Raw genomic sequence first — 20,931 nt, forward strand, 5'->3', positions numbered from 1 at the left:
CAGGAGAAACAAATGGATTTTTCTCTCTATAGAGGGGAGTTTCTGTAGTGCAAGACACACATTTTAATTAATCTATATATAATAAAGCATGTGCTAGTGCAGTTATGGATTCCCATCCACAGGTAGTAGGAGTTTCTATATAGAGCAGTTTGGTTTAGTACAGCAAGGTGAGAACATGAATTATTTTCATTAGTCACCGTGTTCATTAGCAACACTGCTGATAACAGTAAGCATAGGACAATTGAGAATTGGTAGAAGTAAATGAAAATGTTGTATACAAAGCAATAGTGTCTGCATTTTCTGAATATCTAAAAGCAATCTGTTAATCAAATTTTTAATGTGTTCTTATTGAAGCTACTTCAACAGCTTTGGCAGTTTTATGGGTGCATCTTAGTATTTTGTGAAGTGTGCTACTTGCTTGTTGAGAAAATTAGAGAAGTCCACAGCAGAGGAGGCATTGAAGTGTGGAAAAAGTTCATCCCTATACAAAGCAAGCAAAGTCAATAAAAATAATAGAAAACGATTTATTTTATATTTATTTTTATATATATTATTTATATTTACATATTATATAGTATTTTTATATATTTATAGTATTTTTATATATTTATTATTTAAAAAAAAAAACCAACCAAATAATAACCACTCTCCAGCCACACTTCCCCCCCACAGCTGAAAACCATTACTTTCATCATAGGAAAAAAGATGAAAACAAGCTGTTTTTCTGGCTGGAGGCCTTCTCTTTGAAGTACTGCTTTTTCTTTTTTAAAGAGTATTTCTCAGAAAGGTAGTACTTACTCTCAAGTGCTGTAATTTTTAACTGAAAATATAATTAGTTCAGATTTTTAGCTTTCTGCAGTATATTTTGATGCAGGTGATTCTGTTAAGGTACTTATGTTTCTGAAACGATAAGTCTTGTTTCTAATTCCAGAAACAATCGTATTACAAGTCATGTCCTGCTAATAAAAACAGGTCTAGAAGAGATGCAAAGGGTTCATTTCATCCATCCTTCTTCCTCAAATCAGGATATTTTATATCTGCACTACCCCTAAAACATATTTGTCTAAGTTGCTCATAGAAACCTCCAATGATGGAGCCTTTGCAAGATCTCCATTTTTATTCTTAATATTATAGGGTGTTTTCAGTGTTTGTATAATAGCTTTTGCTGCATCCTCTGTAGTCAGCACTTAATTTTTCTTTTTAATGGACTGCAGGTTTGAGGTCTGTTGCCATGTCTGCCAGCAGACTCCTAAACACAAGCAATTTAAGTGTTTTACTCTTGATTTTTTTAATTTTTATTTTTAAATCAGGAGCATATTTGTCTTACTAAATAACAGGAAAGATTAAAGCCCTTAATTACAGTTTCTTAGTTCCTCTGTTTTCCAGAGTTGCACAGCAGTTAGTGCTTATATTTTTATAACACTTGCAATCACTGACATATAACCAAACACGCTTTTGTTCCTAGGTGAAAAATTTAGAGAACTAACGGATAAGTTCCTGAGGGTTAACTTCAGTAAAGGCTGCCCACCCTTGTTTACCACTTTGAAATCTTTATATTACAATCCAGAAAAGGTAAAATTTAGTATTTATTTGGTTTTAATGAAATCTTCTGTATTGAATTTCTAATAGACTATCAAAGAGTTTTTATGTAGCTTTTTCTGTTACCTACCAAATAGAGTTGTTGAACATTTTTTTCCCTAATGTTATTTTGTCATATGTGAATGATCACTTGATGTTAAAATGCTTGAAGTCAGATTGGTACAGAGTGCACTGAGGTTCTTGAAAAATCAATGATTATTACCTTTGTGTGCTTTGAGTGCAAGTGTTACAGGATTCTTTCAACTTATGGTTTATGATGTCACCAGAAGTAATGCTTTTAAAATAACAGGTGGCTATTGTTTTATGTACATTTCTGAATTGCATGAATGCATTAGTATTTACCACAAAAGTTTGTTTCCTGTTTCAGTCTTTAGCTGAAGCTTGACTGTATAATTTTTGTACTTCTAAACTCAGTTTTGGTATAATTGTGTCACATAAGAACTGTTGTTTCAAATGTAATTCTTCCTTCCAATCTTGACAGTAAGATACACCAAAAATGAACTGAAGCACATTAGTAATGTGTGTAGAAAACAGATCAGTCTCTTCAGATATTATCTTTGCTACAAACACTATGGGTATTCTAATCTGTTCGTGACTAGGTAAACAGAGGGGTTTGTATCTGGAGAAACTCTAAATACGTGATGCAGCTTTCCAACCAGAAGTGAATACTACTTTATTTGGACTAAAATTCTTCTTTTGAAGAGTTTCTTTGCTAGTCTTCTAACATGATATTTTCAGTACATTTCTGTAATCTCTACTTTTTCTATGGTTGACATAATTTTAGTAAATTCTGGTATTGTGTTGTTGCGGTTTAACTTCAACTGGCAACTTAAGTCCCTTGCAGCTGCTTGTGCACTCCACCCCTGCCTGATGGGGAGTAGAATCAGAAACACATAAACTTTGTGGGTTGAGATAAGGACACTTTAATACTGAAACAAAATAAACTGTAATAGTACTAATAATTGTAATGAAAAAGGAGAGGGAAGAATAAAATTCAAAAGAAACAAGTGATGCACAGAACAACTGCTCTCCATTCACTGACCAGTGCCCTGCCTATCCCTGAGTAGTGATTGACAGCTCACAGCCAACTCCTCCTGTTTATATACTGGCCATGACACTGGATATGGAATATATGGAATATCCTTTTGGCTGCTTCAGGTCATCCATCCTGGCCACGCTCCTTCTTGGCTTGTGCCCCTACTGCCTCGTAGAGCGTGGGAACCTGAGCAGTCCTCACCACAGTGTAAGCACACCTTAACAACCAACAGCCAAAACATCAGTGTGTTATCAGTGTTGTACTCATGCTGAGTTCCAAACACAGCACTGTACTGGCTACTAAGAAGCAAATTAACCCTATCCCAGTTGAAAACAGCACTCTTGTATAGTACAGGCTTTTCTACCTTGCTAATTCACACTTACCAATGTAAATGAAATGGAATTAAAATTTTCTACTTTGTTGTACACTGGGTATCTAGATAGAAGTGCAGTCAATGTTAAGAAGTTTTACCTCTGCTATTGGAAGTGTGAAGAGTCTGGATGTTGAAAGATACATATAAACTCATTTGGCATCTGAAGATTTTTAGCACTTAATTTTTGACATGATGGGTCAAAAAAGAGGGCTACCATATTTTGGGGCAGACTTATACAGAAAGGTGCCTTTCTGGTAGTTATCTTCATTATATCAAATCAGTGCTGCTCAAAACTGCTAGCTTAATCCTAAATTAAAATTAAAATCAAGAGTTTCACTTTTTCCAAACGTGCTTGGGATTTGTTTGTGTTGCTAACTTCCAAAAAAGCATTTTTTTTTCATATTTCAAATAATGTCCTTACCAAGGCAGGCTGTCTTTTACATTTCACTTGATTTGGTTTACATATAGCTATAGCATGACAGAAGAATCTTTGAAACTAAAAACTTTAGTTTTAGTCCCTGACAGTTAATTTTAGAATGAGAAAAAATTCAGGGGTTGAGGGCAGAAAATTGTGACAAAATGTGTGCTACACCTTTCAGGAAGTATTCTGTTTTGGTATCTAATTTGTCCAAGTTGGAGCTTGGTATTAGCTTCTCACATAAATCACATATATAGTTTGACTGTGAAAGAAGATTGTAATCAGTATTGTGTTATGCCTTCTAGAAAGAAGGAGATTTCTTTGGAAACAAGTGCAGTTTGCTGTAGTTAGCTGCAGTTGGATTTTGAAGTGGCACAGATATGAAGACTTGATAAAAGAGTTGATATTTTAAGCCTAGAAAGTTCCCTCTTACTAGAGCTCTGGGTGGGTCTGTGAGCATTTATGAACAGCAAGGAGAAGTGGTTGTATAGAAGGCAAATGTTTGTCAGATGCATTTGGGGAAACGCTGTTTATTATCTAATTGCTGTAAGTTGGTCCTCAGGCTTTTGGCTGTGCTAGGTAGGTTTCTTCCCAAAGTATCTATTACATGAACACTTCATCTCTATGAAACTAACTTTGAGGAAGCTTTCCCAGCTGCTTCTGGAAAGAATTAATGAATGCCCCACCAAAAATAAAACTGAAATCACTGAATGCCAACTGGGTGCATGAGATGTTATTTTTTCAGCTCTTGAATTGGAATTTGTTTGCATACTTGTGCCACAATTGGTGTGGTGAAGGGTATGGGTTACAGCTTGCTCTTCATCACTTCATAAAAGAATAAGCCTTACTTTGGTTAAGTAGGAAAGGTAGTTTTAATCTTCCTTCACAGGAAGAACTAGGTAAGTAGAACTGTTTAAGATCCTTTGGGTGAAGTCTCAGAAGGGTACCATAAGTGGGAAATTTAAAGCTGTTAACCTTAATGAATCTTAAGGTTATTGCAGGAAGAAATAGAGCAACAAAGGTCTGTGTATGCTCAGAGACTTGTTTCGAGGTAAATCATTCCTTAATAAATCTGTCTCTAATGAGTTAAAATATACTTCATATTGCATTATACAATGTCTTTCCTTAAATTCTGGAGCAGAAAAAATTATATGTATGTTGGCCTTGTGTTCAGTTGTGATGTGCAGTAGTTTATATTTGGCTACACAATTGGGTTGAAAAGGAAACTGTTCAATATTTGTTAGCTGTGAAACTTGGATGCTTGAGAAAGTAAGAGATGGTGTGGTGAAACCTGGGACAATCGGTACTGGATTTTAACACTCCCTGCAATACTCGTACCTCTTGGGAGGAAATTGCTCACCCACTGATGATCATGTTAAAGAAGACTTTAACCTGATGGGTAGAAAGTGTTAAAAGCTGGTTTTGCTGTAAATTACTTTGCATGCTTTTGCAGCAAGACTCAGTTTCAGGCTTTGTGGTCCATCACTGCTTGCACTTCGGTGATCTTACTTAGGTTCTTCTCTGTAGTTTTGGAATGAAGTTATGCAAGACATGATTAATCCTTCAAAGATCTTCAGATGAGGTTGTGATTTCTTCAGGTTCTGTGCTGTTACGCTATTGTGATTAAGTAGCATGCAAACTGGTTTGCTGTTTCACTGTTCGTTCTTTATCTCCTCCAGCCTAGGTGGCTTGACATAAGTAGTTCAGACTGAAGGGTGAGAAGCCATAAGGAAAGAAGCTAGCAATTGTCTTTTGCCTAGAAACTGTACTGTCATTTTAACTTGATCAATGTATTGTGCTGTGGATAGAATTTTTGATGGTAAAATTACCATATACTTAAAAAAATCATGCCAGCTGTTCAGTATCCTGAGAGCAGTTCTATACTCTGCTGAAGCATAAAATTACTCTAATATTAGAATAAGGAGAGGGGCATTGAATTGCAGGATGAACAGTTGAACAAAGGCCATTTGAGTCAATGTCTGCTTATGGTTTTTTTTATTATATTGGTAATTGATTTTTTATAGGTTATGTGCATGGATAAGGAGTAGAAGGTGTTACGATGTAAAGAGTTCAAGTTATTTCTCAAGTGATATTTGTTACTGTGTTCCCTGTTTGCAGATACCAAAGGCATGCACTAATCACTTCCTAGCTTGATACACTGGTACACAGCCAGATTCTGTGTCTTTCCAACTGAGGACAAGGTCAATTGGAGGGTGATAGAGACTACCAGACTCAGTCCTACATTATTTTTCAGTGTCTCATTCAAAGGAAGTTTATAATATCATATAGACTGTGTTCAGTGGTACCTCATTGCTGATACTGAGTCACAGATCAGTTTTTGTCTGCAGAATATTAGAGAAATCGTTTGATGGAACACAGTCTTGATAGGTTTGTATTTAAAAAAAATACTTGAAGTATGATGTTCATCACTACCAGTTTGTTTCAGAAGATTCTTGAGGTAACCACTGTGTGTTGTGAAGAAATTAGCTATGTTTTCTTTCTATTCGTTACATGGCAGCATGAGGCTTTTTAAATGTGGAAACCCTTGGTCATAATGAAGTAGTGTAAATAAGTCTGGTTACATAAAGGCAAAGTTCACAAATGTAAAAAGCATTGCACCAGATTCTACTCACCCATTAGATCTGCAGAAAGGAAGTAGCTGATCTGAACAAGAGCTGAGAGCTTCCTCTACAGGTTACTGGTATTAAGGAACTTGCATTCTGAGCTTGATACTAATTTTTATCACCTAATCTCAATTTCAGTCACCCTCTCAGATACCAGCCTTTGCCTGTTTGTACAATTTCTCTTGAAACACATTCTTGGTTCTGGCTATTATTTATGACATCCTGAGGGAACCCTGTGAGTGTTCTAGTGCTCTACAAAACTCTTAAGTTCATTTCATGTTTGTTTGTTTCTCAGACTTTTTACGCCCATGTTAACTTTTAGATAATTTCTATCATAAAATGGAAGTATTCTGGGTAAGAGATACCTGTAAAGGCAAATCACTGTGTGATCAACAACATCGTGGTGGTGTTGACACCAAATCTGCTGTTTCAACTTTACTTTTCATAGTTTGCATCTATGGCTTTAATTGGTAGATATAGCACATGCCTCATCTTCCTGGGAGGAAGATCTGTCTCAAGCAGGAACTCTAGTTTTTTTTACCTTCTCTACCCGCATCTTCAAGTCTTCTAGCACCAAGGTAAACACTGGATATGGTGATATTTATCTTTCTATTTTTTAGGGCTCTTGCTCCTCTGATAGCACACTTCTTAAATCAGGAGACTCAATTCAGGCACCTGCATATATTCTGTAATTGTCTGCATACAATAGAGGAGCAGTGCATTGTTCAGCTGATGTTGGCGCATGCAGTGCTGTCTTGATGTGTTTATTCTTTTACATGTCTAAGAGTGGATTCCTGTCCCATATCAAAGAGATGCAGAAGATACCAATGAGGTCAGTGACTTCATTGACAACTGTGCTGTTATGCTAAAAATAAAAGCAGACAAATGAAAATATAACTCCATGCTTCTTCATGAGACAGAATCCAGTAAAATTCAAGACACCTTCCATGATACTGTTTTTTATCTTCTTTTCTAGTAAGATTCTCATTTCAAGCTCAACACTTCTGGTAAATCTTCTGGTAGTCTTCTAAAAGTTGCTGATGAAGTATCAAGTTTGGTGTATCAAGGCAGCAGAGAATGTACACCACTTTTGTGATTTTTGAGGATATGTGAGTGTCACTTGAGTTGCTTTCTTGAATACATGTATCTTGGTACAGAGGATAGAATGTCTAAACATATAGATGTGCACATCAAACTTGATTGGGATGCATCTCCAGCTCTTAGCAGAGCTAGGCAATGTCATTGTACTTCTACTCAGTCTTTGGGAGATCATGATGCATAGAGTTTCCTAAGGTCTGGAGGAGAATGAATGTCTCCTGTTTTCATGTGCAAAAGGAAGTATCTTGGGGACCTATGAGCTAGTCAGGTTAATCTCAATCTTTGTGAAGCTGATAAGACAAATAATCCTGGAAACCATTACCAAACACACAAAAGACAGTAGGTAGGATGGATTTATGAAGGGGAATTCATGCCTGATTAGCTTAATAGCCTTCTCTAACAAAATGACTATCTCGGCATACAAGGGGACAGCAGCTGATCCCTGTGTACTAGCAAGGCTTTTGAGACTACCTGTGATAACACAGACAACATGTTGAGGTACACTTTAGTAAACAGTAATTTGTACTAAAAACTGACTGAATTACCAGGCTCAGTGTTGTCATCTGCTGCATGAACTCCAGCTGGTGTCCCCAAGTAGGTGACACTGGGGCCAGTAGTGGGGAACATCTTTATTACTGACTTAGTTCAGCCTAGAGAAGAGAAGGCTTGGATGGGATCTTATGTATGTAACTAACTGAAGGCAAGAATGAAAAAAGACAGGCAGATGCTTCTCATTGCTGCCCAGAAACAAGGTATTATATGCACAAGTTAAAATATAAGAGAATATTTGAGCAAAAGAAAAGACACTTTCATCACAGAGGTTGTCAAACTTGAGAACAGGTTTTTGAGAGGTAGAAAAGTTGCCTTCTTGGAGATGGTCAAAATGTAACTGGATGTGGCCAGGAATATTCTGCTTCAGCTGTCTCTGTTCTGTAACAAGGGGTTGGACTAGGCAGTCTGTAGAGATCTCTTCAAACCTGCATGATTCTGAATCTTCTTACTGTGTTTCACCTTCGGGTCCAGGACCAGCTTGTAGCCATTTGCTTGCCAGCAGGCAAGCTTGTCTGAACTGCTATTGCAGTGCCAGGGCAATTACATTTTATTTAAGTTTGGAAGCATTGAGACACTACAGCAAACGGTGCAGAAAGGCACAGTAAAGACTGACATGCTGATATATGTGAATGCATATATACAGAAGCCCTGAGATCCCTAATCCAGATAGTGTAATTTGGAGTCTCCAGTTGTGATTTTTTATATCCATTTGCCAGCAGAGCCCTAATCACTTCCTAGAATTTCTTGCTTCAGGCTATTCACAAAGGGAAAAACTTGTCACAGAATCTGCCTTTTAGAAATGGATTAACTTCAAAACACAGCTGGGTAACTGCAGACCCACATTAGGTTTATGTTAAATGTGAGTAAATGCATGGTTCACCAGACTCCCATGAAGCATGTGAAACTGATGCTTCAGGGCAGGCACTTGCCAAACAACTTGTTGTTTATTAAAGACTGCAGTGGGGTTAGGCTGAGGATGTGATCTGCAGATCACATATGATTATTTCTGTACAGTCCTTCATCAGTCTTGATTTTGGAGCTCTGAGTGGCACACATGGCATCTGTCTTTATTGCTGCAAAATTTTCACAGTGCAAATTCTAATAGAAAGTGTTGTGCATTTAGTATTTTGTCAGTGATAATCTGCTTGTAGTCTCAATTAAACAAAAAGAGCTATGTAAAGAATACTTCCAGCTTAGAAATCAGCAATCATTTGGCCAGGCTGTTGATGTAGATACTCACTAAAGATGAGTTTGCCCCATCTAGATGGTGAACGAAAAGTGGAGGACAGAATACTGATAAAAGTCTAGTAAAGTCATAATTGCATCCAGGTTAACTTAGGTTGGGTAGCTAACGTTCACTTGAGTAGGTTTCTGCTGATGGAGTCAGTTCGTTTTAGCAAACCTGCTGGTGTTGGTAGCATTATGCAGGAAGGACTATTGGTGTGACACTGGTGGGGTCAATGTGCTGTTGTCCCTATCCTTGATGTGCTGTGTAAGTGCACAGCTGTTGGGAGGTGATCAGTGGTGTGGTTGTCTAAGGCTTGATGTCGTATTCGAGGTTATAAATATGAGATATTGTGCTTTGGAGATCAGGATTTCAATTTTTAACAACTGTTACATATAGCTGCTGTTCCCAGTACCTGATGCCTTACTCTGATCTACAGTGACAGCTACAGTGGCATATGTTGAAAGAGAAAATGGCCTTTAACCCAAAAATAGCTTGCTTTATGGGAGTTGATAACACAAGTCCCATGAGCTGTCATCCTCATCTTGAAGTTTTAATATATAGGGATTCTGCACCAGAGAAGTTATTGCTTTTTCTATACTGTGTGTTTTGAAGGGGGGAGAATAAAATACACAGAATTTGTAGGACCCCAGCAGATTGTGTTCTTAGGGAACTGATTTATGAGTCTCTCATGCAATTCAGAATGGATTATCTAAGAGCCTTGACTTGTGGACAGAGTACTTCACATTCCCAATTGTCCATTCCACCCTGTCTTTCCACCCTGCTGTTTTTGCTGAAAGAACAGTGCAAGTGTTTGAGTACCAGTGTACTGAGTCTGTACAGCTTTAAATTTGTACTCAATTTTTTTCTTTGTATGTTGTGCTATTAAGCTAAAAATGGAGCTGCTCAACTAAGCGTTTCTGCAATGCCAAACTTGAAAAGATGGATGGATTAAACGCATCCATCTTAAACGCAGGGAAACGCAGGGAAAAAAAGACAATCACTTGCGGTCATAATTTGGAAAGTCCACAGACATGATTAAAAAAAAAATAATCATGTGCTTGTGTGTAGTGGGACCAATTATAATTTTTTAATTGTTTTGAAGAATTGTAGTTATTTCTGAAAAAAGTAGATCCTTAAGAACATTTAAGACATGTAGTTCTCATATTGCTGTTGGAGATTTATTCACTTGATACTGATCTTGCCATAAAATACTAAGGTTTTTGCATCATCAATTTTTAAAGGTACTTGGAGGCAACATGTAGTTTAAAGTGAATTTCTTTGTGACTTTTAGCCAAAAACTAAGTAGTAAGAATTGTAGGTGGCTAATTACAGTGAACTAATTCTAAGCAGCAGAGATACATGGGAGGATAGCAGGGAGGAAATAATAAAAAAACTTTATCTGACATAAAGGAACTTTATGGTTGTTTAACAACTATGTGGTTGTGTTTTGGGGCTTTTATTAACAAGATAACCTGCTTTCCTCTACAACTTTTAATGTTACTTAAAACACAGCTTTTAAAAATATAAATATAGTAGATTTTTTTTTACTTATAGTTGATATTTCTGTTGTGGTATGAAAAATTGAATTTTCATCATTTGTGGAGACTTTTTGGAATAATCACTTAAACTACTACTGTGTGAATGAAAGATTTTGAAATGTAACTGTGTATATGGGGATTTTTATATGCTGAGAAACATGGAGCGTTTACAAGGAAAGTGTCTCAATACAATATAGTCTGAATGTAAATTTAAGTACTGTGATATGGGTGTCTTAGTCTCCTGTGCAGGCAAAGAGATTTACTATTTAGCTGCTGGGCTTTTATGCTACAAGTGGTTTCATGGCTTTTATACACTGCTTAATGCTTTAGTATCTGAAGTTTGTTTACTATTAAAATGTTGGTATCAGCAAGGTATAGCCATTTTCCTTCAGTTTCCTTGAATTATATGAAACCTTTAATTTAAAAAGCCTACTGTATAACATAGAGGATTATTAAATCCTTTTATCAGTCTTTTTTTAGCTTCTGATTAGCAGGAGCACTTGAATATTTAAATGACATCAATCCTGTGTTTCTGCTGGTATAATTCTTATGTCAGGAATGAGCTGTAGGCTTTGTATGTTTGGGAAGCAAAAACAAGTATTTAGGAGTGCTGCTTTATTGCTATGACTTCTGTTGTTTATGCGAAGTTACTGCCCAGAGTGAATGTCACTGGCTCTTGGCAGAACGTTTCTGCAGGAAGCTAATAACCTGAAGTATAAGCAATACATGAGATGAAGTAATTTTCACATTCTATAAGCTACAGTGCAGATGTGTTAGAAATATCTGTGAACAGCCTTGTTTGTTACTCTTCCTCACAAGAAATGGATCTTGGGGTTTTCTCCCCAGAAAATTCTCTTTGTACTTGATCAGTGCTCAGAAAACCTCTTTGGTTCCCCATACCTGCTGATCTCTGTATCCATGAGATAAAATTCCAAAGAGTGAAGATCTTCAATTAGTCAACATCAAGGTTTACGTCGATTGTGTTGCAGGTGCATTGGTTGATTCCATTGAAGCTCGACATTAGTGCACATGTGCCCTTTTTCTGAGTATCTAAAATCATGGAGACTGTGAGGAAATACTGGATGAGAGAAAATGTCTGGCTGGAAGAAACATCAGAAACAACAGTCTCAAAAAAAGGTGTAAGACTGTCTACACAGGAAGGTAGGCTGTCTTCAGTGAAGATCTTTCTTTAACCTTTCTGGAAAGAAGGCATATTTCTTCCTTAATGTGGAAAGCTAAAGCAATATAAAGCAAGTTGCCACTGTTGGTTGATCAGTTATTTTTTATTTTTTTTTTTTTAATTTTTTTTTTTTAGTTAGATGTTCTGTGCAGATTATTGGTGGATTACATAAGGAAGTAGAAAACATTAGTTCTATTAGGAAACTCATTTTAAAAAGAAATAGTTCTGTGAGATTAACCAAGATAACCCTTTGTTCTTACTGGCTCCATCATTTCAAATGTCAGGAAGTAACATCCTTGAGTTAAAATTCCTGGAGGGGTGATCTGGTAAGTGGACTTACCCAGGACCTGGCTGACAACTGGTGCATTCATAGTGAAAGATAGCATTTGTATTGTGCAATTGGATCACCAGAAGGAATAAGGAAATACTTCAAAATAAATAGAGGAAGGAGCAGGCTTGGAAATGTCATTGTAGGTACAGCAAGGATATGATGCTTCCACACTGCATTGAGAATGGGGAGTGTAAAACATGCTGATGTCTGACAGTTTAGGTCTGTGCAGTAACATGTAAGCCAGGAGCTGACAGGTGTAGCAGCTGATTTGTGAACTGCTTTATCAAGAGAGCTTTTTTAGTTTGGGTGATCTATATTGGGATTAACTACTCCAGATAACCCATTTGGAAGCCCACAAGAAATGCTCTAGATATCTCTGCTTCTAGTTGCTCCTATTGATGTTTTGCTCATGTGAAATGATTTGCTTTCTTTAGTGCAGTCCCCAGGCTTGTCCAAAAGATTTCAGAAAACCAGTTTCTCATTAAATTAGTTGTGTGATGATCACAGTGTTGGTTTGCTCTGAATATGTATTTGTATTGTACTACAGCTGCTATAGACTTTCCAATAGATTGTGCTTGTACATAGTATTCTTTGTACAGGCAGGTTGTTTCAGCAGAGCAAGCATACAGAATAGCTGTTACAAGCTACTTTTTGAATGACAAATGCAATTTAGACTCACTTAGATAAATGGGGGAAGTTTTTTCTTAAGTTTAGTGTTTCAGATAGCCTGTATAGTCATTTGTGCTATTGACACTAGAAAAAGTATCACTTATTTCAAGATCAGCTGTTAGCAGTGCTAGCAGCAATGGACACAAATTGGTTTCAAATATGGTAGTGTAAAATTACTGCTTTGTGGTTAGCCTGTCATTACAGGGTGGTAGCTTTGTGGCAAAATTCCTTAGAGCAAATGCCTACTTAACCACCACACACTGAGAAATGCTAAAGCTGGTGACTAGCCATGATACCATAAAATGTGTGTTCTACTGCAGTTGACAGATTTTTGTCTTTGCCTATGTAACATGAGCATATGCACACATTCAAAAATGGTTTTCTCAGGGAAGCAGAAGGGAGTATTGATGGCTCATTTGAATAAATTTAAAAATAGAGATGTACCTACATGTGAATTGCTGTTAGTTTTAAGGGAACTCTTTCACTGAGTGTTACACAAAATAGTAAAGCTACATCCTTGTTATCTGTATATGTCAAAGATAAACAAGAAATTTAAGTGATTTGTGTTAAGTAAAAGGCTGCTTGTTCAGTTTTCCTGGTTTTACTTTCATGGTGTGAAAGTTGTAGAATTTTTTTGATGGTGATTTTTTTTTATTATTGCATTCAGATGTTTGCCTAAGATGTAAGCAGTGGAAATTGTTTGTATGAGGCTGACTAGGCTTTCATAATTGGAGTAATTTATTTTCTGTGGGCTTGCTCATACCACACTGGGTGACGGAAAGCTGTATCTGCTGTATAAAAAGTTGAAGAGAAACTTTTCAAGTGAGACAAAGGAAGCAGTTGCAAGTAAGTTAGTATATAGCTGCTGTGACAGAAAAAGGAAATATTCAGTCATTTGCATACCCTACACCTTTTACTTTTTACACTGATAAATCTGAATGTTAGTATCTTATGTTTGAAAGGAGGTAGATGGGACATTTTTTAAATAATAGAGAAATGTTACTGTAAAAAAAAATCAAAATCAACCAGTCTGAGCCTTGCTGCAGAGTTTGTTTGTTCTTCTCTAAACTGTCTAGGCTTATAGATGCTGTGGTCTTAGATATTAATTTACATAGAATTATAGTAAGTTGTAGGAAATGCAACTTTTTAGGTGGCTGCCCACCTAAACACCGTCCTGTGTGGATTACATTGGGGGAGCATAAACTCAGACCTTTTGTGCAGTGCAAGTGTGCCAGCTGGCTCGTGTGTTTGACATGTTTTATTCTTTGGATAAAAAGTAGATCTCAATTCATGCCAATCAGCTCTTGGCTATAGATGAAGATGCTTCTTGTCTTCATTAGGCTTTTGTAAAACACTTCAGAAAAAGTGTAGCTGCCCTTTCCTCTTGCCCATCTCCCTCCCCCCTCCATGTAGTTAATTGACTTTATGAGTTTTTTGTCTTTTTGAATCTATTGACAGCTTCTTTATTTGAAACTTCCTTCCCTTTTCCATCCAGAAAGGTATGGTCAAAATGCACTGGACTGAAATATCATTAACCATGTGATGGGACTGTGCTAGATAATCAGAAGCATGCCTCTGCTGCCATTCTTAAGTATTTTGGCAAGACTGAAAATTCACAGCTAAGCATCAGCATTTGTAGGGATGGGAATTTCAGATTGCAGGTTTGCCATATGGGCTGAGCTTACCTGTGTCTGAACCTGGCATCCTCTATCACAGTGTTTCTAGAGACCCTTCTCAAGAAGGGAGTAAAAGTTCTTTGCCAGCCCATACGTCTGGCTCATCCATCATAAGCAATCAAGTAACCCTTTCCAGGGAGGCTATGAAAGTGTCTCAGGGAGCAACGGGAGACGTTCTTGTTTGTGCTGTCATTGTGTCAGAGCTTTTTCTAGTGATAAGCTGTTTCTGGGGAAGGTTCTGTTTAAAATGATGCAGAGACCATAGAATCAAAAGAAAAATACGGTACCAGCTTTTATAGTGGGAATCTGCATTGTTTCGTAGGTTCAGCTTTCAGCTCTGTTGTGTTGGCTGGGCTTTGTGTGTGTGAATGATTACCACTGTCTCAGAAATGGACTGATATTGGAGACAGCTCAAGAAAGGCTTAATTTGATGTTAGCTGTGTGCCACACACCAGCTGCAAACCCTGTTCAAACTGTTGTCATCAAAGGCCTCCAGAACTCTGAGCCAGCAACTGCATTATTTTTTTTCAGTCTTAATTTATTTGGTACTAAGCTCATAAATGTTCTTCAGGCTGTATTGATACCACTTCTGCATAATGTGATACCGCTTCATGCACCTTCTTACCACTCTCTTAGGTAACATCTTGTTGTGGCAAGGACTTCAAGTATTGATATAGTACTCTTGTGGACTTTATTTATTGTTGCATGCTCCATTTCCCGTGAGGAATGTAGAGTATTGCTTCAGGGCATGAATGTAGATGTACGTTTCTTTGTGTTGTGAAAGATATTCCTAATTTGGTCACAAGGACTTTCTGTTCACGGTTTTCTGGCGAAAGAACAACACTCAACTGCTGTTAAAAGACTGTCATTCAGTCTCTAGGTATCCTATTTTTTCTAGATGATGAGGACTGACTATTTTGAAGTGTCACAAAAGCTGTTTCCTTTGGGTACTGTGTAGCAAAGCCATTTGCAAATGGTTTCTAAATATCTCAATCTGTTGCTACAGAGATATCTAGATATAGGGGGGTTAGGTGTTTCGAGTGACAAGTTTAATGGATGCTGCTTCTGCTGGGCTGGAAAAGTGGTGCCACAAACTCGACAAAATCCCATATTCCTGAATAATGGATACTATTCTTGTGGAACCAGAAGGTTTTTGCTTTCAGCACCACTATTAGCAACACCAGTGAAGGGAGATACAACTGAATTTTTACAGTATTTTGAGAGGTAAACCAAGGGATTGATTTCTTCAGCTTTGAGATGTACTTTCCTGCTATTAAAGTTGAGGTTTTTGCATCTTTAAGAGTTAGCTTTTCAAATAAGTACTCATTTGATTCAAAGATGTTTGATTTGCTAATGATAAAATAGGTGCTGCTTTGGGATCAGATTCTGTGACCAGCAGGGCCCATGTTGTCAACACCATGCATTATATGCAAGAAACAAGTTTTCTTCAGGAAAGATGCAGGAGAGTTCTCTTTAAGGAGAAATGTTGTTTAATCTGAAGTTTTAAGAGCAGATGACATAACCTCTTCTTGAAGGGCAAGAACACATGCTCTTGTTTCCCCTGTATGCATCATTTTGCCTTAAGTGAAAATGCAACATGTGGAAATACTGCCTTTGAAGGCTGGTTTCTGCAGTCCTGCTCCAGAGCTTCAGAACCTCTTAAATCTTCCCAGTGGTAAAGACCATCCATATAGTCACTTTGAATCATGAGAAGCTGCCTGCTATCTGAGTCAGATTGTCAGAGTACAGATTAGAGAACATCTGTTTTAGGAATCATCCTATTTATCTTCTAGTGCAGAAGACCTTCATCCTGTGCAGGATGAGCAAGTTAATGAAGGGTATCCCCTCTTCCCAGTTATTTTCCCTCTCTTAATTAGGCTTTTCTGCATTAGATGTCCTTTTGCTAGAACAGTAGAAATGCTTTATCAATGTAAGATGATGTTTGTGTGAAATGACTTGCTTATTTTGAAGGAGGGAGAAAAGTTTGGCAGCAAGCTATTGCCCTCCTCAGGAAGCACTACAGTTGTCTTTAAAATTATCTGCATATTGAAATTTAGAAAGGTAATGCTCCATGTAACACTGTCCCCAAAATGAAGGGCCTGTCTGTAGAGAATATATCTGATTCTTGGGTCAAAATATAGTTAGTGTTTTGACTTCCAGGCTGCTAACTATTTGGAAGATACCTGCTCAGTAATACCAGGCAGTTTTGATTGCTGAATGTTACAGGTCTTTTTTCTGTAACTGAAGGTTTTACATGTTTCCGGATTGGATGTCTCAAATGAGTTCTGTTGTGTAGGAGGGGAATAAGAAGCACCCATACTTTCACTCTGGTTTTTCCAGTCTGATACTAGATGGCTTTTGAATGTAGAATGATTCTTCTATGTCATCCTTCCATTACATTTTTGTTCAAGTGCTTTCTGGGACAGATGAAGCTGAGTAGGTGAAATTCTAGTGAAATTTTTATTTTTCTAGTACCTATCTGTTCTAATTATTGTAAATTAAGTACCCAGAAGTTGTTTAAGAGAAGCGTTGTTAGGCCACCTGCTGAAAAATTGTCTAGTTTTTTTCTTCTAGCTCTGTGTAGGAGGTTATGAGAAGGGTTACCTGAAGTGTTCCCACGTGGAAGAGTCTCCAGCTCAAGGGGGTTTTCAGACTTAGAGAATCCATTGAATACTGTTTGGAGAACAAGGTACTGTGTGAGACACTGATAATTCAGAAGCTTGTAGACTTGACCCTGAGGTGAGACTGTTTTCTGAGACAGTAGCATCATCTTCTTAGAGACACTATTTGCCGTTTCGGAGTAGGCTGCAGTGGACTGTGCTTGAAAGAGAATAGACTTTCATTAAAGTAACTGAACAATTAAAACTACTCTGGATGCAGTACAGAACTGTGACTAGCTGGTCTTTAGAAAGTTTGTTATTTAAAAAAAAAAATCCCAAAACAGCCCACAGCATGCAAATATTTAGTTTTTGGTATGTATGTTTATTAGGCATTCCTAAGGAGGAAACATGCCAAGTGGTTTTCTACAGCATCGGTCTCCTACTGTGTGATTATACCCAGAAGTGATCCATCTGATGCATGATGATGGACCATTTCAGTGTTTGAAGTGACACTGTTTTGTGTCTTTTTCACCACTGATAGCGTTCAAGGCACGATAATGTACCCTTTGCCTGAATCAGCAGCGTAATTATGTATGAATTTTGCAAGAGTGAAAACTTTTTATAAAAGCGCATACTAGAACACACATCTTACAGTATTTTTTGGATTTGCCTGTACTAATGCATAACGAATTTTTCTAAGCTTAAGATCACTGTTGCATCTGTATCTGTAGATCAGTAGCATGTTTTCTTGTTTGGGCAGCTTTATTGGGTGCACCTTGAAATTTTACATCTCAGTACCATTATTCAGTTTCCGTTTTGGTCACTTGGCTTTGAAAATGGGCAGATCATACGAACTGTGTCCTCAGGAAGTCAAATGGCAGGGACTCAAACCTGTGCCAAGTGTCAGCACGTGGATTGCCTCCCAAACTACCTTTATATGGTAGCTTTTGACTTGTGTTTGTGCTGGAAGTGCTGGTAACTTCTTATTGAATTTTAATAGGAGCAACTGAAAACAAAAATACTTAAATGAAGTGTTTGTAATTGATAAATTAACAAGCTGAAGTCTTTAAAAAACCTACTGTTGACACAGCTTAAGTGTAACCACTTTATAGTACATTGCAATAATTCAGTTCCTTTTGTTACAGTTGTTTCATTGAAGGAAATACTGTGTTGGTGTTTGGAAGGTTGTCATTGAAACAGATGTCTATTATAATTTTAATAAGATATGGAATTAATTATGTTACTTAGGTTCTATAAATAACCATAGAATTTAAGCCTTTTACTTGAAAAATTTGCATCCTTGCTTTGTGATAGTGGGCTCTTGAGTTCACCTTCCATTATGTATTTCACCTCATGTTTGTTATGGATATTTCTTAACCTTTCTGTATTGCTGTTCTCCTTACTTTTATTCCTTTTATCATTTCATTCTACCTACTTTCTGTGTAGTAGCATGAAATACAGACAGAAAATTAAAATAAAATTTAGGCTACTATAGTTCTTACCTATCATTCTTACCCTTGATAGGCCTTTTTTTGTCTTAAGAAAAATTTCTGGAGCACAAGTCACGTAGTGTATAGCATAGCATGCAGCACAGATTTCCTTCTAATGACTGGCCCATAGATGCCACAGTGATAGCTACAAAAGATGGTAGAAGTATTCTGGTCATCACCTATTTACCTAGAACACAGTCACTTTCCTTAAGCTGTCCCTTACAAAAAAGAACACAAAACATATATTGGTATAATCAGATAATTACAAACTAACACTCACAGAAAATGGTATTTCAGAGTTCGACTTGAAGTAAATTGGATTCTTGTTACTTATAATTTAAAAAGAAATTAAGGGGTGTGTACATTATATTTATTATGATCTGTTTGTATTTCTCAACTATTCATTGTAAGACATTTAGTTGAAGTTTACTTACAAAATTGTCCTTTCTAATGGAAATAAACTGCACAGGAATGGAAGAGCATTGTGACTTCGGTGGAGTCTTTGCTTGAAGAAGTGCCAAGTGTGGAAGGTGCTTTTTTAACTTTCAGGATTACTACAGTTGACAAGAATGTATAATGGTTTGTGAGCATTTACAATTTTAATCTTTAGGGTATAGGAGGAGAAACAAGCACTTCACTTGTTCATGCAAATTAGAAAGGCTAAAGCATTTTCTCCTTCTTGGATTCTTGCTGCTCAACTCATTATTCTTCAATAATGAATGAAAGGTGTAGATAGTGACCTATGAAAGGTTTGAGGCTTGGTTTCTGATTAAGAGGCTTCTGCAACTGGTGACCCCAGGAATTAATTCAGTCTTTTTGTAATGAAATGAGAGATTTGTTGATGAATTCAGCTACACTTTTGTGATACCTTAAGCTTTTTCAACTCAATGTCAAGAGAACAAACACACTGTTTTCCTAGAATTATTCTGTTTGAAATTATCTTTTGGTCTCTGGTATTATATCTTTTGGTATATCTCTGGTATTTCCAGATACCTCAGCTGGATTTTTGAAAATAATGAAAATAATTATAAAATTATGAAGAATGCTGTAGCTTTTAGAAATAATAAAATATTACTGTCTTTAAGGTGGCAGTGGTAACTGTAGAATACAGATAATAGCAAATTCAAGAGACAGATTTTGCAACTAAATTTGCATTTAATATGGACACAGAAATTATGGTTCATATTTCCAGATCATTTGCTCCCTGAAGCAGCACACAAACCTGGAATTATTTTCCTAAATTACTAGCAAGAGACTGAAGCATAAGCATAAAAAGTAAGGGAAAAGGATAATGCTATTTTCATTAAGTATGTCTGCAATAATCCAGCTATACTATTTGCATTTTCTTAGGCGTTGCTTTCACTGAATACTTGTTTCCAAATGTGTTGTTCATACTAGCTTGCAGAATGACAACTACAGTGTATTTTCTTGAGCTGCAAAAGCCATAACCACTGTAGTCTTCTGAATTTCGAAGAACTTGGCATCTTTTACAACAGAATACTTCTTTGTATTCTTCATCTCCTCAAGATTCAGAGTATTTTATTTCACTGTTAATGTCAGCTTACTGAAGACTCTGCCATGAGGATGTCGCAGGTCTGTCCACTGCCAGTGCCTGCTGCTGATTGAATGAGTAATTGGGCATTGGTGCACTGAAGTGGAACAGGGAGGAAATCACTCATAACCACGGATACAGTCACTGGCACTCAGCCAAAGTAGGGACCAGGCACATGTGGCTCAGGGATGGTGATGCCATTCTTTTTGGTGGTAGCTTGGTGTTTGTCCAGATGTGAAGCTGTACTCCAAAGTGTGCAGTCATTGAAACATTTATATATAGTTTGCTGGTGGGGTGTGCTTATTCAAGAAATGAAGCAGTCTTTATCCCTTTACACACAGCTCACCGATTATGAGGTTAGTAGCAGCCAAATGAGGATAACTTTGGGAATACTTGGAAATGGGGGTGAAAATCAGCAAGGAAATAACACTTACAAAGTTGCATATGCACACTGCAACCCTGCTACCTGAAGCAGATGTTTCTGCTTTTAAACTTTTTCTTTAGGGAGAATCTTCGAATATTTTCTGAGGGTGTTGATTTCTTCTGGCAAACAGATGTCTGAGGCAGGCCAGAGAACAACTTAATGCATTTGTTTGCCTTCATCCATTTACTTGTGACTTTTTCACATTCCTTTATTGCTTTGTAGTTACTTCAAGTCCAGTAACATTGTATTATATTATATGAGATTTTGCTACTGAAACTCATTTCTTATGAGATTTGTCCAGAGCTTTCCAGAATGTGTGTGTTTATACATTTTATTACACTTTAGAGATATTTACAGTAGCTGTGTGTGACTTGGGTGTGTCACCTTCTGTGCTCTCTTTGAAACCATTTTTGCCAATTGTGCTGAATTAGGTTAAATAAAGTGGTGTCCTTGAAATTGTATACTCTGATCTTCTAGAACAGGGTTTATTCTCTTCTTTCTCTCACAAAGTATATCTTGAAGTGAATGCATGCACTGTCAATT

General features: G+C 37.0%; 1 protein-coding gene across 4 annotated transcripts in view; it reads left to right on the plus strand.

Moving 5' to 3' along the window:
- Positions 1 to 20,931, plus strand: part of NAA16 (N-alpha-acetyltransferase 16, NatA auxiliary subunit) — a 63,509-nt gene that overhangs the window by 29,220 nt on the left and 13,358 nt on the right. For all 4 annotated transcript variants that reach the window (XM_086881154.1, XM_086881155.1, XM_086881157.1 and 1 more), the window contains exon 9: positions 1,466 to 1,572. In XM_086881154.1, coding sequence (XP_086737280.1) covers positions 1,466 to 1,572 — 107 coding nt within the window. The remainder of the gene's footprint in view (positions 1 to 1,465; positions 1,573 to 20,931) is intronic.

This window comes from Cyanistes caeruleus, chromosome 3, assembly GCF_971803275.1.
Source record: "Cyanistes caeruleus chromosome 3, bCyaCae1.hap1.1, whole genome shotgun sequence".
NCBI lineage: Eukaryota > Metazoa > Chordata > Aves > Passeriformes > Paridae > Cyanistes > Cyanistes caeruleus.